This window comes from Schistocerca gregaria, chromosome 2, assembly GCF_023897955.1.
Source record: "Schistocerca gregaria isolate iqSchGreg1 chromosome 2, iqSchGreg1.2, whole genome shotgun sequence".
Taxonomy (NCBI): Eukaryota; Metazoa; Arthropoda; class Insecta; order Orthoptera; family Acrididae; genus Schistocerca; species Schistocerca gregaria.
The window spans coordinates 381,002,268-381,025,182 of record NC_064921.1 but is presented as its reverse complement, the minus strand read 5'-3'; the positions used below and the strand labels follow the sequence as shown (position 1 = coordinate 381,025,182).

Below are 22,915 nucleotides of genomic sequence, written 5' to 3'. Positions count from 1 at the left end.
ACCCTTGGCACATGTGGGGAGTTAACAGCGCAGGCATCAGCAGGGCGATCCCTGTGTGGTCTGGGGTCTACAACCAACAGAGTACATGGCAGCCCCATCACAACGGACTGGCTACCATGCTGAATATCAGGTGCAAAGTAGTCCACAGCCATCACTGATGCAGAAAGCAACACTGCATAGTGAATGGTGGAAAACACACCCAGGAAGGTGTCCTTGTCTAAAAGGTGGAGAATGGGTGGGACTGCAATACAATGACAAGAAAGTGGGTTAAAGATCTCAATGCACAGTTCCCCAATTGGCTCACTTGTTGGGAAAATTTTGAAGAATGGAGATCACATCACACCCTACAGGGGACCATCACATAAAGGCCAAAATGCGTGAAACTCCTTTTAGTTTCCTCTTAAGATAATCAGGAATACCTCAGGCCTATTATTATCCCCAGACCCACAGGGGGTACAGAAATGCATGACACACAACTTGGTGACTGAAAACTGGAAGCCGTGGGCTAGAGCCCATGACTGCACCTTGTGAATGGCTCCCTGTAGGTGCCGCTCAACACCACCAGTACTGGAGGAGCATTTCAAAACGCAGAAGTCACCTGCATAGAGAGAAGGTGAGACTGATGGCCCTACAGCTGTTGCTAGACCATTAATAGCCACAAAAAAATACAGAAACACTCAATATGGAGCCCTGCGGGATGTCATGTTCCTGAATATGGGGGTAACTATGAGAGGCACAGACCTAGACACAGAAAGGATGGAGCAACAAGAAGTTTTAGATAAAATCTAGGATCAGGCCTTGGAGACCCCATTCATAAAATGCGGCAAGGATATGACATCGCCAGTTCGTGTCTTATGTTTTTTGTGAGTCAAAAGAAGGCAATCAGATGCTGACATCTGTAAAAAGCCGTTTGGATGGCAGACTCAAAGAACACAAGATTATCAGTAGTAGAGCGATCCTGGCGGAAGCCGCCTTGACAAGGAGCCAGTAGCCGCTGTGACTCCAGGACCTGACCCAACCTAACCGCCGACACACAATATGTTCCCGCAGCTTACAAAAAAAAGTTGGTGAGGCTGATGGGCCTACAGTTACCCATGTCAAGTGGGTTTCGATCAGGTTTGAGCACCGGAATGATGGTGCTCTCCCACTATAGTGATGGAAAGACACCAAGACACCATAACACCACATCTGGTTGAAGATGATGAGGAGATGTCGCTTGTAGCCAAATGAGAGCTGTTTACTCATCTGACTGTGGATCTGGTCTGGCCCAGGAGCTGCCTTGGGGCAATGTGCAAGGGTGCTGAGGAGCTCCCCCTCTGTAAATGAGGCGTTATAGGGTTCACTGTGATGTGTAATGGACGAGAGGACTTTCCCTTCCAGCTGCCGTTTGAAAGTGCGAAAGGCTGGGGGGGAGGGGCGGGGGGGGGGGGGGGGGGGGGGGGGGGAGGAAGGCGTAATTCTCCATTGCAGAGGCTCGAGCATAGTGCTCAGCAATGTGCTCTCAGTAGATAACACGCCACTGAGGTTAATGCCAGGGACACCTGTTGGGGTATGGTACCGAAAGAGACCTCTGATTTTTGTCCAGACATGGGAAGCTGACACATGGCACCCAATGGTCAACACGTACCTCTCCAAACACTGCTGTTTCCCTTGTTTTATAAGCTGGCGAATGCGGGCATGGAGCCACTTATAGGCTAGTAGGTGCTCTAGGGAAGGGTGCTGCTCACGTCACTGTGGAGCTCACTGACACTCTTTAATTGCCTCAGTGACTTCTGGCAACCACCAAGTGGTTGTCTTTCACTGGGGGCACCCTAAAGAAAGAGGGATCACATTTTCTGCTGCAGAAACAATCATTGTAGTGACCTGCTCAACGACATCTATGGCACCATGTGGGGGAGATTCAGTGGTGACAGCAGAGGTGAAGGCATCCGTGGGCATGATGCCAGAGGAGAGACAAAGATGGGGAAGTGATCACTACGACACACGTTATCATGTGCTCTCCAGCGGACAGATGGGAGAAAGCCAGAACTGCAAACCGAGAGATCAATGGCTGAATATGTGCCACATGCCACACTGAAAATTGTGGGAGCACCTGTATTTACCAGGCAGAGGTCGAGGTCAGGTTGTGAAAGTAAATTTTCGGCCTCCCTACCTCAGCCAGTAAGCATGGCGCCACCTCACATGGGGGTTATGTGCTTTAAAATCTACCAAAAGTAAGAAAGGTTTAGGGAGCTCATCAATCAGTGTAGTCAATACATTCAGGGGTACTGCACCATCAGGAGGGATATTTACATTGCAGACAGTTATTCCCTGCATCATCCTTATCCTGACAGCCACAGCTTGAGGGGGGGTTCGAAACGGCAAAGGTTCACTACGTACTGAGTTCAGGACATACACGCAAACTCCACCTGAAACTATTATATTCACTACGGTTCTTGTAATATCCCCTGTAGCTGCGAAGGGTAGGGGTCTGCATTGCTGGGAACCAGGTTTCCTGGAGGGCAATGCAGAAAGCAGGTGTAAAGCTTAACAGTTGCTATAGCTCAGCCAGGTGGTGGAAAAAACCACCGCAATTCCACTGGAGGATTACATAATTGTGAGACTGGGTAGGCATGAAACACTCAAGGAGGCAGTCTATGTCTCAGGGTCACCTGCTGCCACCAAATGAATACCTGTGCGATTGACATAAATGAATACCTGTGCGATTGACATCCATTGTGTCTGAGGGCCCAGTGACATCTAGGTCCTCAACGGACACCACAATCTCTGCCTCATCTTTTTCAGGCACAAGCTTGTAGGTATTGGTGATGTGGGTACCACCATGGTGCCTTTGTTCTTGGGGGGTCTTCTTAAGTTTCTCTCACTGCTCCTTCGGTTGGTCTGGATGGAAGGACTTCACTGATTCCATCTTAGGGACTGAGGAGGACCATGAAGCCCTACGACCAGCCACCAGTGGTCGCTTCAGACACAGGTGGGTGTCAGCTTTGCCACTGGTAGGAAGATGGGAAGGGAGTGACCCAAGGGAACCCTTTCTGGCAAGAGGAGACAAAGAAAACTTACGCTTCTCCACCTGAGAAGTGAGGATTGACATCCCCGATGTTGGGGGGGGGACGGGGTTGGGGGGTGTAGGGGGTGCGTCGTGACGGGGGGGGGGGGGGGGGGGGGTGCTCCTCAAGTAGGTTGTGCAAGAACAGAGAGGGAAGTGCCCCTTACCACTAAGGGCGGGCAAGTGGAGCTGACAGCTCTGAGAGCCAACTGTACGCAGCGGAACAGAAGACGGTAGAACCAGTCATAGCGGCGTTGTAGGTTGACATCCTATGCACAGGACGTAGTCTCTCATATTTTCTCTTAGCCTCAATGTAGGTCAGTCAGTCCAGGGTCTTGTATTCCATTATTTTTCTTTCTTTCTTTCTGGAGTATCCTGCATTCTGGCGAGAAAGGTAAATGGTGATCTCTGCAGTTGACACAGATGGGAGATGAGGCACAGGGAGTATTGGGATGTGATGGGCATCCACAATCCCAACAGGTGACACTGGACGTACAGCAATAAGACATGGCCGAACTTCCAGCACTTAAAGCACCACTTTAAAGGACGGATATATGGCTTTAGGTCACAGCGATAGACCATCACCTTGACCTTCTCGGGTAATGTGTCACACTCTAAGGCCAAGATGAAGGCACCGGTAGCAACCTGATATTCACTCAGACCTCAGTGGATGTGCTGGATAAAATGGACACCTTGTTGCTCTCTGAATTGGCGCAGAACTCATCGTCAGACTGCAAAAGAAGGTCCTTGTGAAATATGATACCCTGGACTGTATTTAAGCTCCTATGGGGCGTGCTGGCAACAGAAACATTCCCCACCTTGTCACAGGTGATTAGTGCCTGACTGGACAGAGGATGCTGTTTTGATAGGACCGACCCTGGTCACATTTTGGACAAGCCCTCCACCTCCCCAAATTTGTCCTCTAAATGCTCCACAAAAAACTGAGGTTTCATTGACAAGAAAGATTCCCCATCAACTCTTGTACATACAAGGTACTGTGCGGTGAGTAAGTTTTGCTGCCATCCTTAGCCTGCAATTCCTCCCATGGTCTGGCCAGGGGGTGACATACTACGCTTCATGGCATGTCATCCACCCTGATGCCACCCACTCCGACTAGGGGCCCTCCACATGGCCACCACCCAGCCACAGCAAAGGCCATCTGGCTGGAAGTCCATTGCCAGGAGTCCCGATGCCCCAGCTTGACTGGCATCTGCTCCTTGGCATACGTGGGGAGTTAACGGTGCAGGCATCAGCAGAGTGATTCCTGTGTGGTCAGGGGGCTACAACCAACAGGGTACAAGGTGGCCCCACCACAACGGACTGGCTACTGTGCTGGATATCAGGTGCAAACAAGCTAAGTAGTCCATTAGCAATAACAGTGCAGAAAGGGATACTGCACAGAGGATGGAGGAAGAAGCACCCAGGAGGGTGACCTCGTCCAACAGCTGGAGAACGAGCTGAAGTGCAGATCCACATTGTTGAAGGATGCGAGAAGTCTCAGTTCATGATGGACAATACGCACCATGTAAGGCAACCTTCCCCAATTGGCTCATTCTTCGGGAAAAATTTTGAAAAATGGAGAGCTCAAACCATACAGGGGAACATCACAAAGGCCGAAACATGTGAGAGTCCTTTTAGTGGCCTCTTACAACAGGCAAGAATACGTCAGGCCTGTTCTAACTAGAGATAGGCAAACTCATTAATCCTTGGGCACTAGTTCACTGGGGATCACTCTTTTTTTGGAAACTATTCATTTTTATATGTTCACTGTTCATTTGCGCGTGGTATATGGTTATTATTAAAAATTGAAAATTAGTAGCTTATGCGACTGAAGATGGAAGGTGCGGAGTGGGGGCACTTGCCTCCCCCCTGGAGTACAGAATTTTTATTCATTACAGAATTCTCACACACTTAAAGTAATTTTCGTGATTCTGCTAAACCTTTTGTTTAGCCAACTGTAGCATTATATGGCTGATCACAGTGAAATAATATAAGGTGACGCATGAAGAACTGGTAAGGAAATAACAAAAAAGCTAATGCAAACAACAACTTTGAAACAATAGATGATGATTGGTGGGCGACAATGAGCAGTCTAGTAATCAGGGCCAATTTTTCATGTGCCACCCTGTACCACTGAAATAATATTGTAGGAGATATCATGGAGCATGGGCTTCATTCAGTTGTCATTCGGTCTACCTTCTGTAACAATAAATATGCTGTTTTACCTCAGATCAAAAAAGATGAAAAATGGCCACTCGTGTGTGACGTTCTGACTTCCTTTGCATGTGTTATAACAAAAAACCTGCCTTTTTGTAAGTATATCTTCTGCTGTTTATCGAAGTAGTGAAGTAAGTTGACATGCCCTTTTGTTACCTGAAAAGATGTCTGTATTACATACCACATAATTTTTATGCAATTTATGTAATTATAAGACACTTTAATTACCGGTCATGGACGCTGAATAGAATATGAAAAAACCATAAGTCCTGAGTTCAAAAAAGGTTTGCAACAGATCTAGAATGGGCACATGCATCGAACGAAACTAACAACTCGATACTGAACTAATTAGAAGCAATCGGCAGTGGACTTGTGAGTGGCCACGCGAAGAAGGACGAGTCCCGGTGAGACCAAGACCAAGACTGAGACTGAGACAGCCGGGAATAGGACCGAGGTTGGAACGAGACTGGCCGATGCGCCATTGCAGGAATGAGACCGACCATTTCCCACTCCCGGGAACAATAAGTAGAAAGCCGCAACCAAAGTGAACTATGAAAGATTGTTCCTTAGAATTTGTTCCTCGCTCCTTCCATTCATCTTGGTGAAATGTTCCTTCAGACCTGTTAATTCGCGAACAACCCATCTCTAATTCTAACCCCCAGACCTGCATGGGGGTCACAATGTCAGTACTGGCTCTTGAGCAAAAACATTTGATGACCATTGCCTTAGACCCTTTTGATCTACAGGAAAATATGCTACTACATTAAACACACCTTTAGTCCAAAGCAGATAATATATAATGTATTGCAGATGAATTTATTCTGCAAAAAGGAGGGAAAATAATATCAAAATTATATTGTTACATCCTGGACAGAATAAAAATAATGAAAGACATTATGTTATCACTTTCCATAGAGATGAGGCACTTAGTAGTATACATACAAAATCATATGAAGAACAGTGAAATCATTGCTGAACTTCCAGGCAATGTCATCCACTAGAGTTAAGTAAAAATGAAATATCATGTAGACTTGATAATAAGGCTTCCACATGGACACTTACATTCACATTCCATTATATTACATTTCATTTATTCACTACAAGTAATAAAAGTTTCACATTTTATTGTGATACACAATATTCAGTATTAAGTTTCAGATGGACAGTGGCTCACAGCATACAATACAGAGCCAAGGCTAGTATTCTGAGAAATAATGTTGAACAGAAGGAGTGGAAAATTAGAGTTTAACATGACTAAGTTATCAGAGTGTGCACACTTTCCTAGATTTCTACTGCCATACAAGGTATGATATCTGCTTAGAAAGTTGTTTCTTATATTTACAATTTTGTCAATGTTATTAAGAAATGTGTTTTACAGTACTCACTGTCCGAAAACAAGTCAGAGGTACTAAACAGTAATTTACTAGTATACAAATTCAAGAAAATGAAACCTCTTTCATTAAACAGGAAAACAAAGTTCTTTTTTCTAGAAAAGAAATTGCTGCACGTGTTTAATTATCCTCATGGGTTCAATGCCACTGTTCCACAGTGGGCATTAATTAGTTTTATCAGACTACTCAAAAGCAAACAAGCAGATAAGAAATGTGGAAGAAAGCCAAGAGGTGAGAGTGACACCAGACTTTGGTCAGCACAAAATAGACTGACCATGACTAAGAAGACTTAATAAAAGCACTACATAAATTGGAAATATACCCCATTAACCAAATTTCACAAAGTTGCTATTCCTCTGAATAACTTGCCCCAAACTTTATATTCTCCATTACAGAATTCTGGAGAATACGTACACTTAGTTGCCAAAACTTCATTCGCATTTTCCAAGTTTACTCACCTGTCCACAATGAACTAGCAGCCTTAAACCATGAACCATCATTCCCATAATAAATTTCACTGAAGGATGCCATGCAAATTGAGATGAACTTCAGACAGGAACGCATGGACTCACAGAACTGCAATGCAATACACGTCTTGTAATATTTATCAACAGCTAAACAATCATGAAACATTTCTTAGTTATCAGGACTTTTATTAGGATTATCATACACTGAATACTCTAAGAAAGGTCACTTTGGAGAAGAGTATTTCTTCGGTTATGAACTCTTAGTGAGGATCAGGATGTCTGGCATTACCTCAGACACACACAATCTGTAAACACCAAAGACAAAAATCATGAACTAGGCAAAGCAAAATGGCTGCATCTATATTTATCGTGACAAGAATCACATTAATAACATGTAATCCTCTTTGTACCCCTCTCTTCATCAGTTCTTTACAACTTACACACTCATAGAAGCTTTCTAAAATTTCTGTGTCTCTTCCTTTCCCTTTTTCTCAATTCTGTTGCAGCCAAACTTCCTCGTCACCAGACTAGACACTTATCAGTTCTGTGAAGATACATACATTACCTCTTTCCTCATTCTTGTAAGTTTAATTTTAACAATCAATGAGATTATGACATTAGCCTGTAGATGATGTAGACTTCCTCACAGTATTGTGTATGGGACAGTACTCAGGTTGAGCTGAAATAACATATTTTGATTAAATGAAGCTGACAACAATAAATCAGCGTCAACTTGGCAAAACCAAAAATTTCCACAATGCATAAATTAATATCTCTTCCAAAGCAACGTTCAGTCTAAGATTATTGACATGTGCAATTTGTACTAAACATCTTTCATGTTAACACTACCAAGCAATAATTTTGCACACATTCAGGAGAAAAGATGGAAACCCAGCATACAATGACTGTTAAATTTTACTTATTCATTTTAGAGGAGGAAAAAACTGAGATATACAAATTCTGAAAAAGACCACAGAGTGCATAATGAAATTACAAATACAAATCTGTAAACAACAAAAAACTTGATCAAACCTTTGAGTTATTAGCATAGTTAGGACATCATGTTGCAACAATCCGATGAATTTACTATTAGTCATCTTTAGGCAAAGACTTTGCCTGAAGAGGACAAGTAGGAAACTCGTCGAAACACTGCAACAACATGATTCCATGAACTCAAAAAGTTTTCATAAATGAAATTTCCCAAGAAAGCCTGCATTCCCATACAATAAACTAAAGACAAGTAGGACATCAAACAGGCCAACTCTGAGCAGGAATGGCACCACAAGGCATTTTAATTTCTAATGTCTATACTTTTACAAATAAATCCACAAAGCTTTGTCAGCATGACCAGGTAGAATTCAGGATTCACACTGTTTTTACTTGTGAAATTCCATTATTTTTTCCACTTACTACTGGCTGCATTTGTTGCTTTAGGTACACTTAACGTCAAAAGTAAGAGATTCTTTGACGAATTTTCCACAGCATACAAACCATACTTACAGGTGTATGAAACTCTAGAATTTTCCAAATCTTTTTAAAAACTGTAATAAAAATTGAGATAATTAATTGTAAAATTTGATATTTTTCTAAACAAAGTTTAAAATGTAACAGCTCATTCATTTTTTCATAAATTAAATAAATTCTAGAGTTTCATACACCTGTAAATATGGTTTGTATGCTGTGCAAACTTCATCGAAGAATCTCTATTACTTACGAAGAAAAGTGAACCTATAGCAACAAATGCAGCCAATAGTAAATGAAAAAAATGATGAAATTTCACATGTGAAAAAATTGTTTAATTACGTTTTTGAACTTCCATTGCTATGAGTGTGAAGCCTTAATTCTTCCTGACCAGGCTGACAAATTTTCGTGAATTTATTTATAAAAAGAAAGACAGTGGAAGTTAAAATGTACTGTGGTACCTCTTCTGATCCAAGTTGACCTGTTTGATGTCCTACCCCCCCCCCCCCCCCCAAGGGGAGATATAATGGATTTTGGTCCAAAAAAATCGACTTTCCAAAAACATTATTTTATGTTAACAGAATCTTCTGTCTGTTCTTGGTAGAACAACATTAGCCTTGTCTAGTACTTATTTTATTTTATTAGTTTTGTTTATTAACAGAAACTGCTATGTGGTTATGCTATTCCTATTTTGTGCTAAAGGTTATCCTGGCTACTCCATTATTATTTATGTACTGTTCATTTTTTTCTTTTTCATTGCAAAGGTGTCACTTACTGTATGTTTCTACTTCAGTCTAGATGTGTTACTTTCTTCCAGTGTGTTTGCAAACATTTAACTTCTTTGGTGATAATACTCAGCAAATGTCTGAAGATGGCCTTGTAAGCCAAAAACCAGTTAACAATAAAAGTAATATTTTAGAACAAAAGCAAACTGGTGCTTTTCATTTATTAAATATTATTTTCTTGATCTACACAGTTTAATCTATGTTGTGTGTGAATTTTATTGTGAAAGCAGCTTTAGAAATGCCTTTAAATTGTTAAACTGATTATCTCTGCACTGGTGGCTACTCCCACCTTTTCCAACATTTGGGAAACTGCTTGCGTCAGCAGAATTTTTGTCAGAATGAAGGCTAATTTCTTTCGATATCTTTGGCTGACATCTCTACCTTTGGCTGAAAACTTTCTTGTGTGTGGTTTATTTACATTTTGACAATACTAACCACATGTTAGTAGGTGGAAGGTTGAATTCGCAAACCTTTCCATGGAAGTCAAGATTTACGCATAATGGGTGGTGGAAAAACTGTGTGTAGGCTATGGAAGTATCATGGAAATCAGTTTACCGACAGAAAAGAGGAAGCAGCTCGACATGAACAAAAGCTCTCAGCCACAGCATCGAAACTTGGGACAGGAGAATTGTATAGGTGCGTGAAAGATGTTGGTGTGGATTCCACTGGATTCAGACTTATTGATTTAGAGCTTCTCTTCCAGGCTATGAAGTTTTCATGTTAATGTGTTAGCTGTAAAAATACAGAATGCATTATTGTTGTTGAAGAAAGACGAGTGGGAATAGCTTGTGATTTTAAATAAATTCATAATTCGTGTGGCAATGATTTTCATTTTCCTCCTCCCAAAAAACTGACACTGGTAGCTATGAAAGCAATTTTAGGTTACCACATGCTCTGAGATGCCTTGGACAGGGCAGGGAAGGAGGTAATTTATTGTATGATTTTCTGAACAAGCCTCCACCTTGTGCAGGGTCTGAAAAAATAAATAAAGAAATGTCTAATGCTGTATGTGATACTGCCAAACTTTCTGCGAAGAAAGCAGTGGAGGAATTGGTGGAAATAAGGCAAAAAGAAATAGGTCCTGGAAAGAGTTATTAGGAAAAACATATTCAATTTAGAGGCAATGAGGCATGCTGTGTGGGCAAATTTTTTCCCCACAAACTATCCGCTGAACAAACACCAATGTACAATCTGTGTCTGAAAGACGATTGGTGTAAGTTCAACAACAGAAATGAGATATATTCACATAAACACTCATTACCAGAACCTGTTATGAATGCAATTAAGCCCATATTCAGATTTCTTGAAAACCCTGATTTACTGAGGAAGTGTCTTCACGGAAAGATACAAAATGCAAATGAAAGCCTCAATAGCTTAATTTGGATTAGATGCTCAAAAAGGACAGTCTGTGAACTTTAAGTACTCAAAATATATGTCTATGATGCAGTTTTATGGTACAAATGCAGACATAATAGCAGAACTGAAATGCTGAAGAAAGGTGGTATAGATCCTGGTGTGTTTACGACAAAAACATTTAACACCATCGACGAGCCACCAGATCAGTGTCTTACTTGCAAACACAAACCAGGCAGATTTGAAGAGGAGAGAAGAGAAACCTGGAGGATGAGGAGTATTAGCATGGAGGATATTAAAATTGAGGTAAGCTTATTATGTATAGAAGTATGAGAAGAAAATCTTTGAACCTCATTTTCTCTGTTTTACATTTTTTACATTATTAGAAGCCTTTTCTCAAAAAGTACATGTACTAATGCTACAAAATTTTCAGGAACTGTTTGCACCATGTTGCTCTCTCCCTGGAACTACAATTACATTCAGATTTTTAGATGATTGTATGTAGAAAGAAAAGTTAATTTTGGATGTGCAAAATTAAAAACTCTGTTAATGATACAATTTGTACCATAAATTAATAACTGTAGTTCAGTGGTCTTATAACCTTCTCATGACAATGCAATAAAACTTTCAGATCAATTGCATGATTAGAATTTGAGTGATGGCTTTTTATATAAAAGAATTTCAAAACTTCAGACTTCTGGCAACATATTAATCCTGCATATTTTATTGTAGTTTTCCATTAAAAAACAGCTCTTTTGCTTTGCACATGCAAATTTTAGGTTTGGACATTAATAAATACGGATGTAATGGTTTTTTTTTTAAATAAATGTTTACATTTTCCATTACATCCCCCCTTAAGTGTATTGACAAATTCTCCTATTACTTTGTACACACGGAAACAAACATTTAGGTTGCAACAAAAAGGATAAATTTATCTACCAATAGCAGATGCCAGCTTTGACACCTGCTTTTTTATTCAAAAAGTAAGAAATCTGAACATTTTTGTGACAGAGTCATCTCTACCATAATCCAAGGCCTAGGTAAGCTTGACAGATGCCTGTTTAGCTGAGAGTTGGCAAGCCAGAAAATGTGATGCCATGAGAATAATTGTTGTTGTGGTGCATCTGCTACACATACTGGATTTTGATGAAATGTCCATTTAAATGAGTTTCTTGGTGAAAAATGACAGGCAGCATCTAAGACATTAACACAACAACACAACAGTTCTCTTATGATAAACTTTGAAAATACAAATGGGCAAGCAAACTACTATAAATCAATAAAATGCATTTCTCTGTCAGGCAACTGAAGATAGAAGCAGAGTAACTATGTAAGTAGGCAAAAATTAAGGTATTAGGAGGAGATTAAATAAATTTAAGCAATAAGAAGCACTTCTTAATTTCAGAATTCCATCAACCTATGAAGATCCACAAGCAAAATAAAACATTTAAGGTAGTGAAAGAAAGGTTACGAAGAATTTTTAAGATCTTGAGGGAAGAAGGCAGAGAAGATTTACAAGCATAAATATGAAACTAAGCATTCCATATCAGAAACCTTCCTAATTAGCACAGAAATAAAGCATTATGGTGAAAAAATCAACAGTTTTAGTATCAGAGTTACCTGCAGCCCAAGACAGTACCCATAGAAGCAATACATGTTGACATTTTCTGCTTGCCTCAATAGTTCTTCTGGCGAATGTTTGTCAGCTGGGAAGAGCTCTCCAGGGGGTGACCATGACAGGAGGGTATGAATATGTCTGGCAATAGTTCCCAGTGATGCCAGCACTTGTCCACATGATTCTACCTTGCTAACAATGACAAAAAAAAAAAATTAAAAATTACATAAATGAAATGGCTGGTTGTCGAACCGCATAATAGTGTGTGTGTGTGTGTGTGTGTGTGTGTGTGTGTGTGTGTGTGTGTGTGTGTGTGTGTGTGTGTGTTTAACACAATGGAGAACAAATCAAGAGATGCCAAGTATAAACACTTAATGTGAAAATCATGTGAATGTAGTTAAATTTCTGAAAATATATGAGAAATATGTGCCAGTTTTGATAAATTTGTATAATACGGAATATTACAATAATGAAAGAGCATGAGAAGCAACTACTTCATACTGTAATAAGCTGAAAATTGTGATAAACTACTGCTACTGCAGAAAGCAAGTTGCAAAAGTTGTTAAGTGTATAAAATGTAAAGTCGTACACCATTAGTTGTGTTTAAGATGGCCCAAGCCAAAAAATTCGCTATGTCGAAATTCTGTGAGGAAGAATTAAGTCTAAAGTCTGACACAAATGAGCTTTTTGCACAGTTTCTCAATGAGATAAAGAACTTGAAAGACAAATATAGCACAATGATGAAGATAACTGAAAAGACTCTGTTCATCCTACAAATGAAAACAGAAAGATCAGCGTTAAACGATGTAAATTTAAAGCCTACGGAGAAGACACAGCGTAAACATTCCAACTATGGATAGATTTTGAAACCAAAATGTGCACTGCAATTAGAAAAAGAAGTAAAAGAAAACTCAAACCACAAAAATAATGTATTTCTACAAACTGACAGAGGTGTGAAACAAGCAACAGTAAGGCCGAAACATTGAGAAATCAGAAAAAAGTGCAAACACACACACACACACACACACACACACACACACACACACACACACACACACACACACACACACACACACACACACACACACACACACACACACACACACACACACACCACGAAAATAATGCAAAACAGTTGTGACGTAATAATATATGCAGAAAGCCATGGTAGGAAAGTTGCCATAATTTTATTGTATTAACAGAATATTAAGGTGACAAGTTATGTGAAGCCAGAAACCCCTCAAGGGTGAAGCAGTAAGGAAATGCCACATCAATGATTCAGGTGCACTGCACATTTTATTAATAGCAGGACCAACGGATATCTGATGAAATGAAATCAATTAAGCCAGTCATTGTTTACAGGAGACACTGGAAGAGCAAGGCAAACAAACTAATTATTTCGGACATTTTTAGAAGATAAGACTGCTTGCTTTTCCATGCGTATATGAAGAAATAAAGAAAGTAAATAATTTATGCTGGAACTCTGCCAAGGCTTCCCCATGTACACTTCCTCGCAGTGGATGTTATGGCCAGAAAAGATTATACAAGACATGGCATGCACTTGAACTGAATGGGAAAGTATTTCACAAGTAAAAAAATTGCATATTTAATAAACAGTTACTATTCTGTGTCCAAGTAAACAGATACCAAGACTTGACTACATCCCTTCATTGAATGTCTCCCTATCCCGCACAGAAGAGCAAACAGACTATTCACTGGTGCCAAAAATAAACACAGAAAGATCAGTAACTACAGCAACAACCAATCAAGGACAGCCATTGAGACAAACACTGGGTCTATTGGCAACAGTAACCCACACAGTGGAGGTTCCTGAGACCCAGCAGCAGCATTCAGTCAGTGTAGGTGCCAGAGACCTAGGAGGCTCGCTACATTGATGATCTTTTATGGTGTTTTGTCAGCAGAGAAAGACCCCAGGAAAATACGCAACTGAAAGCACTTATCTCCGTTACCAGTGCCAAGATATTGCCAGGTATTTAGACAATACAAAGAGGTTAGTCAGTTTATCTGACAACTTGAAGAAAATCAATGTGGTGTAACAGCAGCACGAGTAGCTAATGAAATGCTTAGTGCAACATAGGAAAGGGAATTATTAACATTAAAGACAACAGAATAATTCACCACAATGTTCAGTATGTAAACAATAAAGCAGATGAGTTTAGAGGTGATATTGCAGGAATATAAGCCAAACATTCTAGTAGTCACAGAACATGGGCTGAAAGAAAATCAGATGGAGGTCTAGAACTTAAAAAATTATTTTTGTAGAACATTATATAAAGGAGGAGGTTTTGCCATTTTCTCCAGCTGCAAATCAACTAAAGTCACGTCATCCAAAATAGCATAAAATATGCTAGAGTAGTGAGATTTGAAGCTACAGCACTGGAAATTAAAACTGCATGGAAATTGTAATGTGTCTTACCCCCATAGTGATCTCCACATGGTACAATGGAAACATCACTATTGAATTTGAGGGTAATGCAATATCCAGTCAAATCAGAAATCATGAGTACAAAACAGTGGACAGAAATCAGACATAAAAAAGTAGGGGGAGGAATATAATGGCTTATATGCGAGACTCACGAACTGTCACATGTTGTGTCCCAAGGCTCCATGCTCATACCAATGCTGTTTATACTCTATGTAAAGGATCTCTTATAATATATAAAACAAACTTACTATATATGCTGATGGCACTTCAATTATACATGCAGCTGAGATAGAGGAGGTGCTTTGAAAGGGAAAAACTCCAAACCAAGTACAGTGAAACGGGTAAGAGGAACACTGAACTTACTAATGATCAATTAAAGAAGTAACCAAAACCAAAATTTTACATACACATTTGACATGGAGGGTTGGGAGCATACAGATGTACTACGTAAAAAGATAAACACACACATTTTCCTCATATGCAGAACAGCAAATGTTCTAGATGATGCAGTTCTCAGGACAAAGTGTTCCTACACTTGTCCTACTCAATTCATATATGATGATGATGATGATGATGATGATTATGATGACTGGTTTGGGGGGCGTTCAACTGCACGGACATCAGCGCCCATACAAAGTCCCAATTTTTATACAGACCAATTTTTTTTTTTACACAGTCCAATCTAACCACAGTCACAAATGATGATAACAACACAAACACTCAGTCCCCGGGCAGAGAAAATCTCCAAACCGGCCGAGAATCGAACCTGGGATCCCGTGATCCAGAGGTAGCAACTCTAGCCACTAGACCATGAGCTGCAGAGACAATATTTGAAAGATCTTTTAAAGCAGTTTTGTCAATTTAATAACATTCCCATACAGAAATGAAAAACAACTGACAAAGGCTTCAAAAGCAAGGAGGGAGACAAAACCCATGGCATACTGAAGAACTAACAAATCAGAAAAACTAAGTTATGCTGTTGTACAATGTATGTAAAAGCCCGAAAACTGACCATTGGGGAAGCCAAAAAAAGAACACAGTTTCAGCCGTATTGAGAATTCCACTAGTAAATGGAAAGCCACATGGAAACTAATAATAGCATTGCTAAAAATGAAAGAAACAAGACAATTAATATATCTCCTCAAAAATTCAATGACTATTTTATTAAATCAGTTGTTGAGTGGAATGCTATTGTCAAACCTGATATTAGTTCATCAGAAATTCTTTCAAAAATGTCAGTACACTCCCGGTTAATACAAGTAGGGCCTACATAAGTCTTCTCACAAGTCTCACCTAGTCCTCCTGTCCTAAGTATAGTAAAACAGCTAAAACCATCAGAAAGTGTAGATATATATGACATATCTTGCAACATATTAAAGAAAGTAATAGAGTGTATTACCTTGGGTTGGGCATGTACAATATATTAGTAGTAAGCTGTCAAGAGTAATCTATATGTGAAGGCGACTTATGGATGGTGTAATCAAAAAGTATGTCAGAACAGCCTATTTTTCTCTCTTCCAAAGCATATTAACAAACGGTACTATTTTATGGGGGAACTCTAGCTGTGTGCACAAATCTTAATAGTGCAGAAGAAAGCTATAAGAGTTGTTACTGGTTCTTCTTATAAGGCACACTGTGAACAAAATGATCATGACTGTATTAAACTTACACATATACTACGCTTTAATTTATACAAAAAAGATGTTACCGAAAACCAAACGCAGAGAAAATTTACACTGATAGAATACAAGAGGGAACACAGTTGCATTTATACTCCATACCACATAGTGTCCAAATCACTGAACAGCTGTGAACTCATGTGGCACAAAATATTTAATATGATGCCACAACCTGCACAAGAATTATCTGAACAAGCATTCAAACAAATACTGTATGATTGGTTAGTTAGCCCATCCATTCTATGAAGTAAATGAACATTTCAACTGTAATATAATATTGTGACACTTGTAACAAGCCTGTTGTTTCTTTAAAATTATCAATTGTATTGTGTTATACGTGTGCTATTGTCTATTGCTGTAATTGTTGAATGGCAATAAAATAATGCAACAACAGGAAACGAAAATTATTACACAAGCCAGCAAAATCTCAAATTGATTTAGCATGCAAAAGTTTTGAACAAGGTACCGAAAGCAATTAGGGGAGTAAAGAATGAAATATATTTAAAAATTGTTTAAAAGTGTGTCCTATAGAGATGTATATACAGCATGAATGAGCATTAAATATCAAATTAAATATTAACTGTTATTTTCTAAAAGGAAACTGTGCAATAACCTCACATGTGCCTGTAAAATGTAATCTGATCCATTGCTGTACATTTATTGTAATATAAAACTGTATGACGCACCCTACGCTCTCAGCCAGAAAGTATCAGCTAGTGTCAATGGCAAAAAAAAAATATATAAGAGAGAGAGAGAGAGAGAGAGAGAGAGAGAGAGAGAGAGAGAGAGAGAGAGAGAGAGAGAGAGAGAGAGTGTGGTTTAATTCATAGTTTAGCTACTAACTGAAAAACTTGAAAACTGTACCACACAGACATGAAGTGCAGTCGATAAAATCATATGTTTGTAACCAGTACTTCTTTTTTTCTAAAAAAACACGTTTGAGGGTACTCCGACATTCGATATAATGCAGCGAAAATTACTTGTAACTGAAACATGGGATACCATCCGTCTGCTTTTATCCATGATGCCATCAACATCATCATAGTACGGGGACCATAGAGACATCTGTCAGTAGCTCGGCGTTTGAGTGTACGCATTTCCGTTTAGCACTACCATCGCCCACTATTAGCAGACAAGGGCACTACATGCTTGTCGCACTGACTGCCAGCAATCTAGCTGTCGAAAACAGTTGCCGCTGCTTTGAAATGCTTGAAACAGTCAATGACACCACTTTTCCCACCAGAAACTGCACTGGTATCATTCGTATTTCAATTACCATCACGAAAAAATGAAATAAAAAATGTGTGCCCATGAAATAAATCTTTGGCATTCTTCCAAGTTCTCAAAACAGTAAAAAAATTACTTTATCAACAGAAAAACCAACACTGTTTGTAACAAAAATAGTATGTGAAGTGGAATTGGGATGCAGATCTGAAACCCAAGATTTTAAGTATGGCGTACCCCTAGGATGTATTTGGTTCACTTCTGTTCAACCTATTTAGAAACAAAAAGACAGCAAGCAATGCAGATCAAAAAATACTATATGGTGGTGACATAGCATTGGTGAATGTAGAATAAAATCTGAAAACGAGCGCATTTTTGTCAAATAGAAGTACAGTGGCTCATACACAATAATTTTATTGGAGCTCAAAAAAATAATGTCCATGTTGTTCATGGAGAGAGAAAAGGGAAGGCACATACATATATTTACAAATTAAACAAGATTGGGAGAAGTTACCTCAACAAAGCTTTTGGGAGTTACAGTTGACAATAAGCTCCAATGCAGAGAACATACTGGATGTCTGCTGCAAACAAAGTATTATGATATTTATTATGGAACACCTTGCACAATATGCTAACAAATTCTGTGTACTATCTACCACATGCCATTTGAACTACACTTGCAAAATGGAATTATTGTTTGAAATACCAGCAGCAATAATTAAAATTTTTTTTTCATTAAAAGAGAGTAATGGTCTTCTTGAATAAAAAACAAATAGACTTGTGCACAACTGCCTTCCATAATATAAAGCTACTGACAGTTCCAACCACATACATATAAAGTAATAACTTCATTAATTAGATTACTAGAAAAAATTTAGATGTTCATCCATATGACAATAAATGAAAGCCAACTGGGAAGTATACCACACAGACAATGTGCATGGCAGACGGTACCTCGCACCACTACTAGTGACTTCCCTTCATACTCCACTCGCAAATATTGTGCAGGAAAAAATTACTATCTACTTGCTCCGTACAAGCCCAAATTTGTCTAATCTTTGTGGCCCTTTTGTGAAATGTACATCGGCTGCAGTAGATCTGTTCTGCAGTCCACTTCAATTGCTGGTTCTCTAAATTTTCTCAATACTGTTCCTTAGAAAGAACATTATCATCCCTTCAGGGAGTCTCATTTTGAGTTCCTAACGCATCTCCATAATACTTACGTGCTGACTGAATCCATCGGTAAGAAATCTAGTAGTCCCACCACTCAACTTCTTTGACACCTTTCATTAATAAGACCTGGTGAGATCCCAAACAATCAAGTAACAGTAAAGAATGGGTTGCACTGAAGTTCTACACACCATCTCCATTACAGATGACCAAAAATTTCCCCAATATACTAAAGTTGGTCATTCATCTTCCCTACTAAAATCTCTCCCTTCCGTTGGGGTAGTCCTAATGGGGTGGGAGAGAAAAAACATTCCAGAAGCTTCTAAAAGGTCATTTAATAGCAAAATAATGTTATAGTGTGGAAGAATGTATGTTTAAGGAATGCTATTATTAGTTGTATGTATTTACTGTAATCACTTTAACATATTTTAGTATGTAGTAGGTATTAATCAAGGGAAAAATTTGTGCGACATTGTCATATATACTAAATATTTTAAAACATCTTGTTCTACGTTGGCTTCTCCAATATTACAAGTACATGCACTATACACAAACTGGGTTTAAAAGGGCCAGACAATCAACTACGACGCAAGTATGATTAAGGAATTTTAAGAGACATAACAGAACTAAACGACTATTACAAAAAGAAAAATATTTTTAGAGACGTATTTTTTCCCCACACAAAATATATATATATATATATATCCCTCCTTCACCACAGCAAGAAAAGTTAAGTAACATTAGCTCTCCCATTTATACAAATTTTGTTCCACATCTTTATCTTTAACATAATCTAAGACTCACCGGACGTAAGCACTCTTCCGAAAAAGAATAGAGTCACGAGATGAGCAAATCTCTTTATTCAGTTTCATACAATGGGTAACACAGGAGTCAACCATCACCACGAAACTGCGATATCCGTTACCAGGTGTCCGCACATCCAAATCATAGTGAGGAGCCACTTTCTTTACTTTTTCAACTAATGGGCAGACAACTTCAACGTGGTCCATAACGGCAAGGAAACCAGCATACAGGCGTTGTCCACTTTCAGTATCATCATGCTGGAAAAACGCTGCATTGTTCTTGCAGAGTTCGCTGAGGGCTTGATACATCACATTTGCAGAAGACTCAATACATTCCGTTTCAGTTTTCGTTGATGACATTTCTTTCTATGATTCTACTTTACATAATTAGCATCCTTCAATGACGACTTAATAGGCACTTCCTAGTCTTAATAAAATGGACGGAATTCTACGCTAGGCTCTATCATGCGGACCGAGCAACAACACAACACCCCTACATCTCACGTCACTAGTCACTACTGTCAAACTTCGGATAAACATGTGTATAGGGGAGAGATGTATTCCGCAAACATATTACATGATACAGATATTACAATAATAATACCAAAGGCAATCACAACACAAGTAAGCCTCGGTAAAACGAATTGTTAGCAATATACAAATGAAATAAATCGTAAATAATTGTTCTTAACAGAAAATCAAACTTTTGCAATTTATTTTAAGTTATCTGGAACTGCAATTTTTATTCTATGACGTAGTACTTGTTTCCATCTAGTTTTATCAGTTAAATGAATTTAAATTTAGTTCTGGATGGAACTAAGCAGTTTCTTTGAAATTTGATGAAGAAATAGATATGTGTATGATTAAGGAAGTTTGGGAAGGTCCGTGGAGTGAGCTCGATTAGCCTAAGTGATAGGGTGCCTGCTAGAAATAAGCGGGGAATTCGATTTCTAATCACGGTCCGATACAAATATTCACAAGTCGCTTTACTATATCTATTACAGTTACATTGAATTTCAGGAATAACTTTCAATATCTCATGTATCAAAACAAAGACATAAGATATTATTATGAGGCTCTCAATTTTGACTCGAAAATCACACTTGCCAATCTGTTTTACGGTTCGGCTTTATGTATGTATCAGTATCTTAACATACAGTATCATGATCAAGAACACGGTTTATGCAATTACTGATCTTAAGTTTGCCTAGAAACAAATTACAATCCAGCTACAAAATAAGAGGTGTTATTAGGATGTTTTAAGAATGGATCCGCTACTGCTTACTGGTTTGGCGGGCAGGTACACGGAGGGTGGGAAGTGAGCCATTGCCTTGTCCTTGAACGCCCTCTGACAGGAAACTGCGTTTCCTTTATTCAGTTCATTGTGGCAACTGGTTGAATGTGGATCTATTAGGGCTTGATGCCAGATTCTGCCTCCGTGAAAGTGGACGTAAAAACGGAGCAACGAATTTGTGTGAAATTATGTTTTAAAAGCGGGAAATTAGCTTCTGAGACTTACGAACTATTCAAAACAGCTTTTGCAGATAACTGTATGAGCCACTCAAATGTTTTTGTCTGGTTCAACAGATTTAAAAATGGCCGCGAATCATTTGAAGATGAACCACGGTCCGGCCGTTCTTCCATTTCAAAAACGAATGAAAATGTTGTGAAAGTTCGGGACTTAAAGCTCTGTGATAGTACACTTATAATCGGCAAGATGGCTGATGAACTTAATTTAAGTTTCTATGCAGGTCAGTCAATTTTTATTAAAGATCTGAACATGAGTCGAGTGCCCACAAAAATCAATCCAAAACTGTTGGAAAGTGACCAGAGACAATACCGTCTTGAAGTGTGCCAAGAACTGATTAATCTGTCTAAAAATGACCCAGATTTGTTAAACAGGGTAATTACAGTTGACGAATTGTGGGTATTTGGACATGATCCTGAAACCAAAGTGCAGTCTTCGGAGTGGAAGACTCCTAGTTCACCACGACCAATAAAAGCACGTCAAAGTCGGTTGAAGATGAAGTCAATGTTGGTGACTTTTTTCGATTCTACCGGTATTGTACATCATGAATTTACCCCTGGAGGACAGACAATTAGCTAGGAATACTAAAAATGTGTCCTTGAGCGTTTCCGCGGAAAATTCAAAATTTCTGTGCTTCCACAACCGCCAAATTCCCATGATTTGGCCCCTGCTGACTTCTAACTGTTTCCTAAACTGAAATTTTTACTGAAAGAGAAGCGATTTGACTCGCTTGAAGACATCCAAGCAAATATGCAGAGCGTCCTTAACACACCACAGGCAAAAATTCCAGGAATGTTTTCAAAAGTGAGAACACAATTGGAGTCGGTGTGTTCAGTCAAAAGGGGGCTATTATGAAGGAGATGCGTCATAGTAGTGTGTAAGTACCACCACTGTACAATTTCAAGTCCATTCTTAAAACTTTCCAATCACACCTCGTACAAATCTGATACAGTGTCGGTTTCAAGATGGAGCTGAGTGTAAATTGTGAGTATGTTAGTTCCCAGAATAAATTCAATAGAAATAACAGAAAGTGCGTAACGTGTAACAAATTTTATGTATATTGTAATCATGAGTGTATGGCATGTTTTACTATCAAAAAAGTGTCTGAAAGAAAAAGAAGTGTGGCACAAAATTGCGAATATGAAAACACATATAAAGCAAGCACGCGAGACTGCAAGAACGAAATCATTACCATGCTGTTAGAAGAGTTTCATGCTTTAATATATAAATAGAACGATCTCAAGAAAGAAAATAGTCAATGTGATAACAGAAACAACTAAATATTATTAGATACTACCGATACTAGATGTTGTAGTAACAAATGTGATAGTGTGTGTAAAAACTATGGGAAAACCGCTTAAAGCGATATTGTATGTGTGAATTGTGAGTGTAAATTTCACTTTCGATGTGTAAAGATTTCAATTTCCAGGAGTGTATATGTCAAAATGGGTGTAGCTCATAAATCACTTAAGTACAAATTGTGAAAATTTTCATTTTTGGTCTGACTGACCATGGTGGGCACTCGCTTATTCTTAGTAACATAGTATGAGCATTAAATGTAAACCAGTTTTTAGGTCTTTCAGAACAGTCAATGAGGGTACATTAGAAAATTTCAAATGGAGTCCAGTATATAAAGATAGATATGTTAATGTTAAATTCTATACATTTACAGATGAATTCATTTCTCTTTTTGAAGCAATATCACAAGAAACTGTAAAAGTGAATCCCCA

General features: G+C 38.9%; 1 protein-coding gene across 4 annotated transcripts in view; it reads right to left on the bottom strand.

Annotated features, from left to right (window-relative positions):
* The window catches only part of LOC126320573 (hormone-sensitive lipase-like), a 126,768-nt gene extending 105,760 nt beyond the window's left edge, over window positions 1-21,008 (bottom strand). For 3 of the 4 annotated variants that reach the window (XM_049994039.1, XM_049994047.1, XM_049994055.1), the window contains exons 1-3: window positions 19,659-21,008; window positions 12,341-12,527; window positions 7,113-7,230 (exon numbers count right to left, since the gene is read on the bottom strand). In XM_049994039.1, the coding sequence (XP_049849996.1) occupies window positions 7,113-7,230; window positions 12,341-12,527; window positions 19,659-20,017 (664 nt within the window). In that variant the 5' untranslated portion in view covers window positions 20,018-21,008. The remainder of the gene's footprint in view (window positions 1-7,112; window positions 7,231-12,340; window positions 12,528-19,658) is intronic. The other variant, XR_007558148.1, reaches the window with a different exon arrangement.
* Between the last annotated feature and the right edge of the window lie 1,907 nt (window positions 21,009-22,915).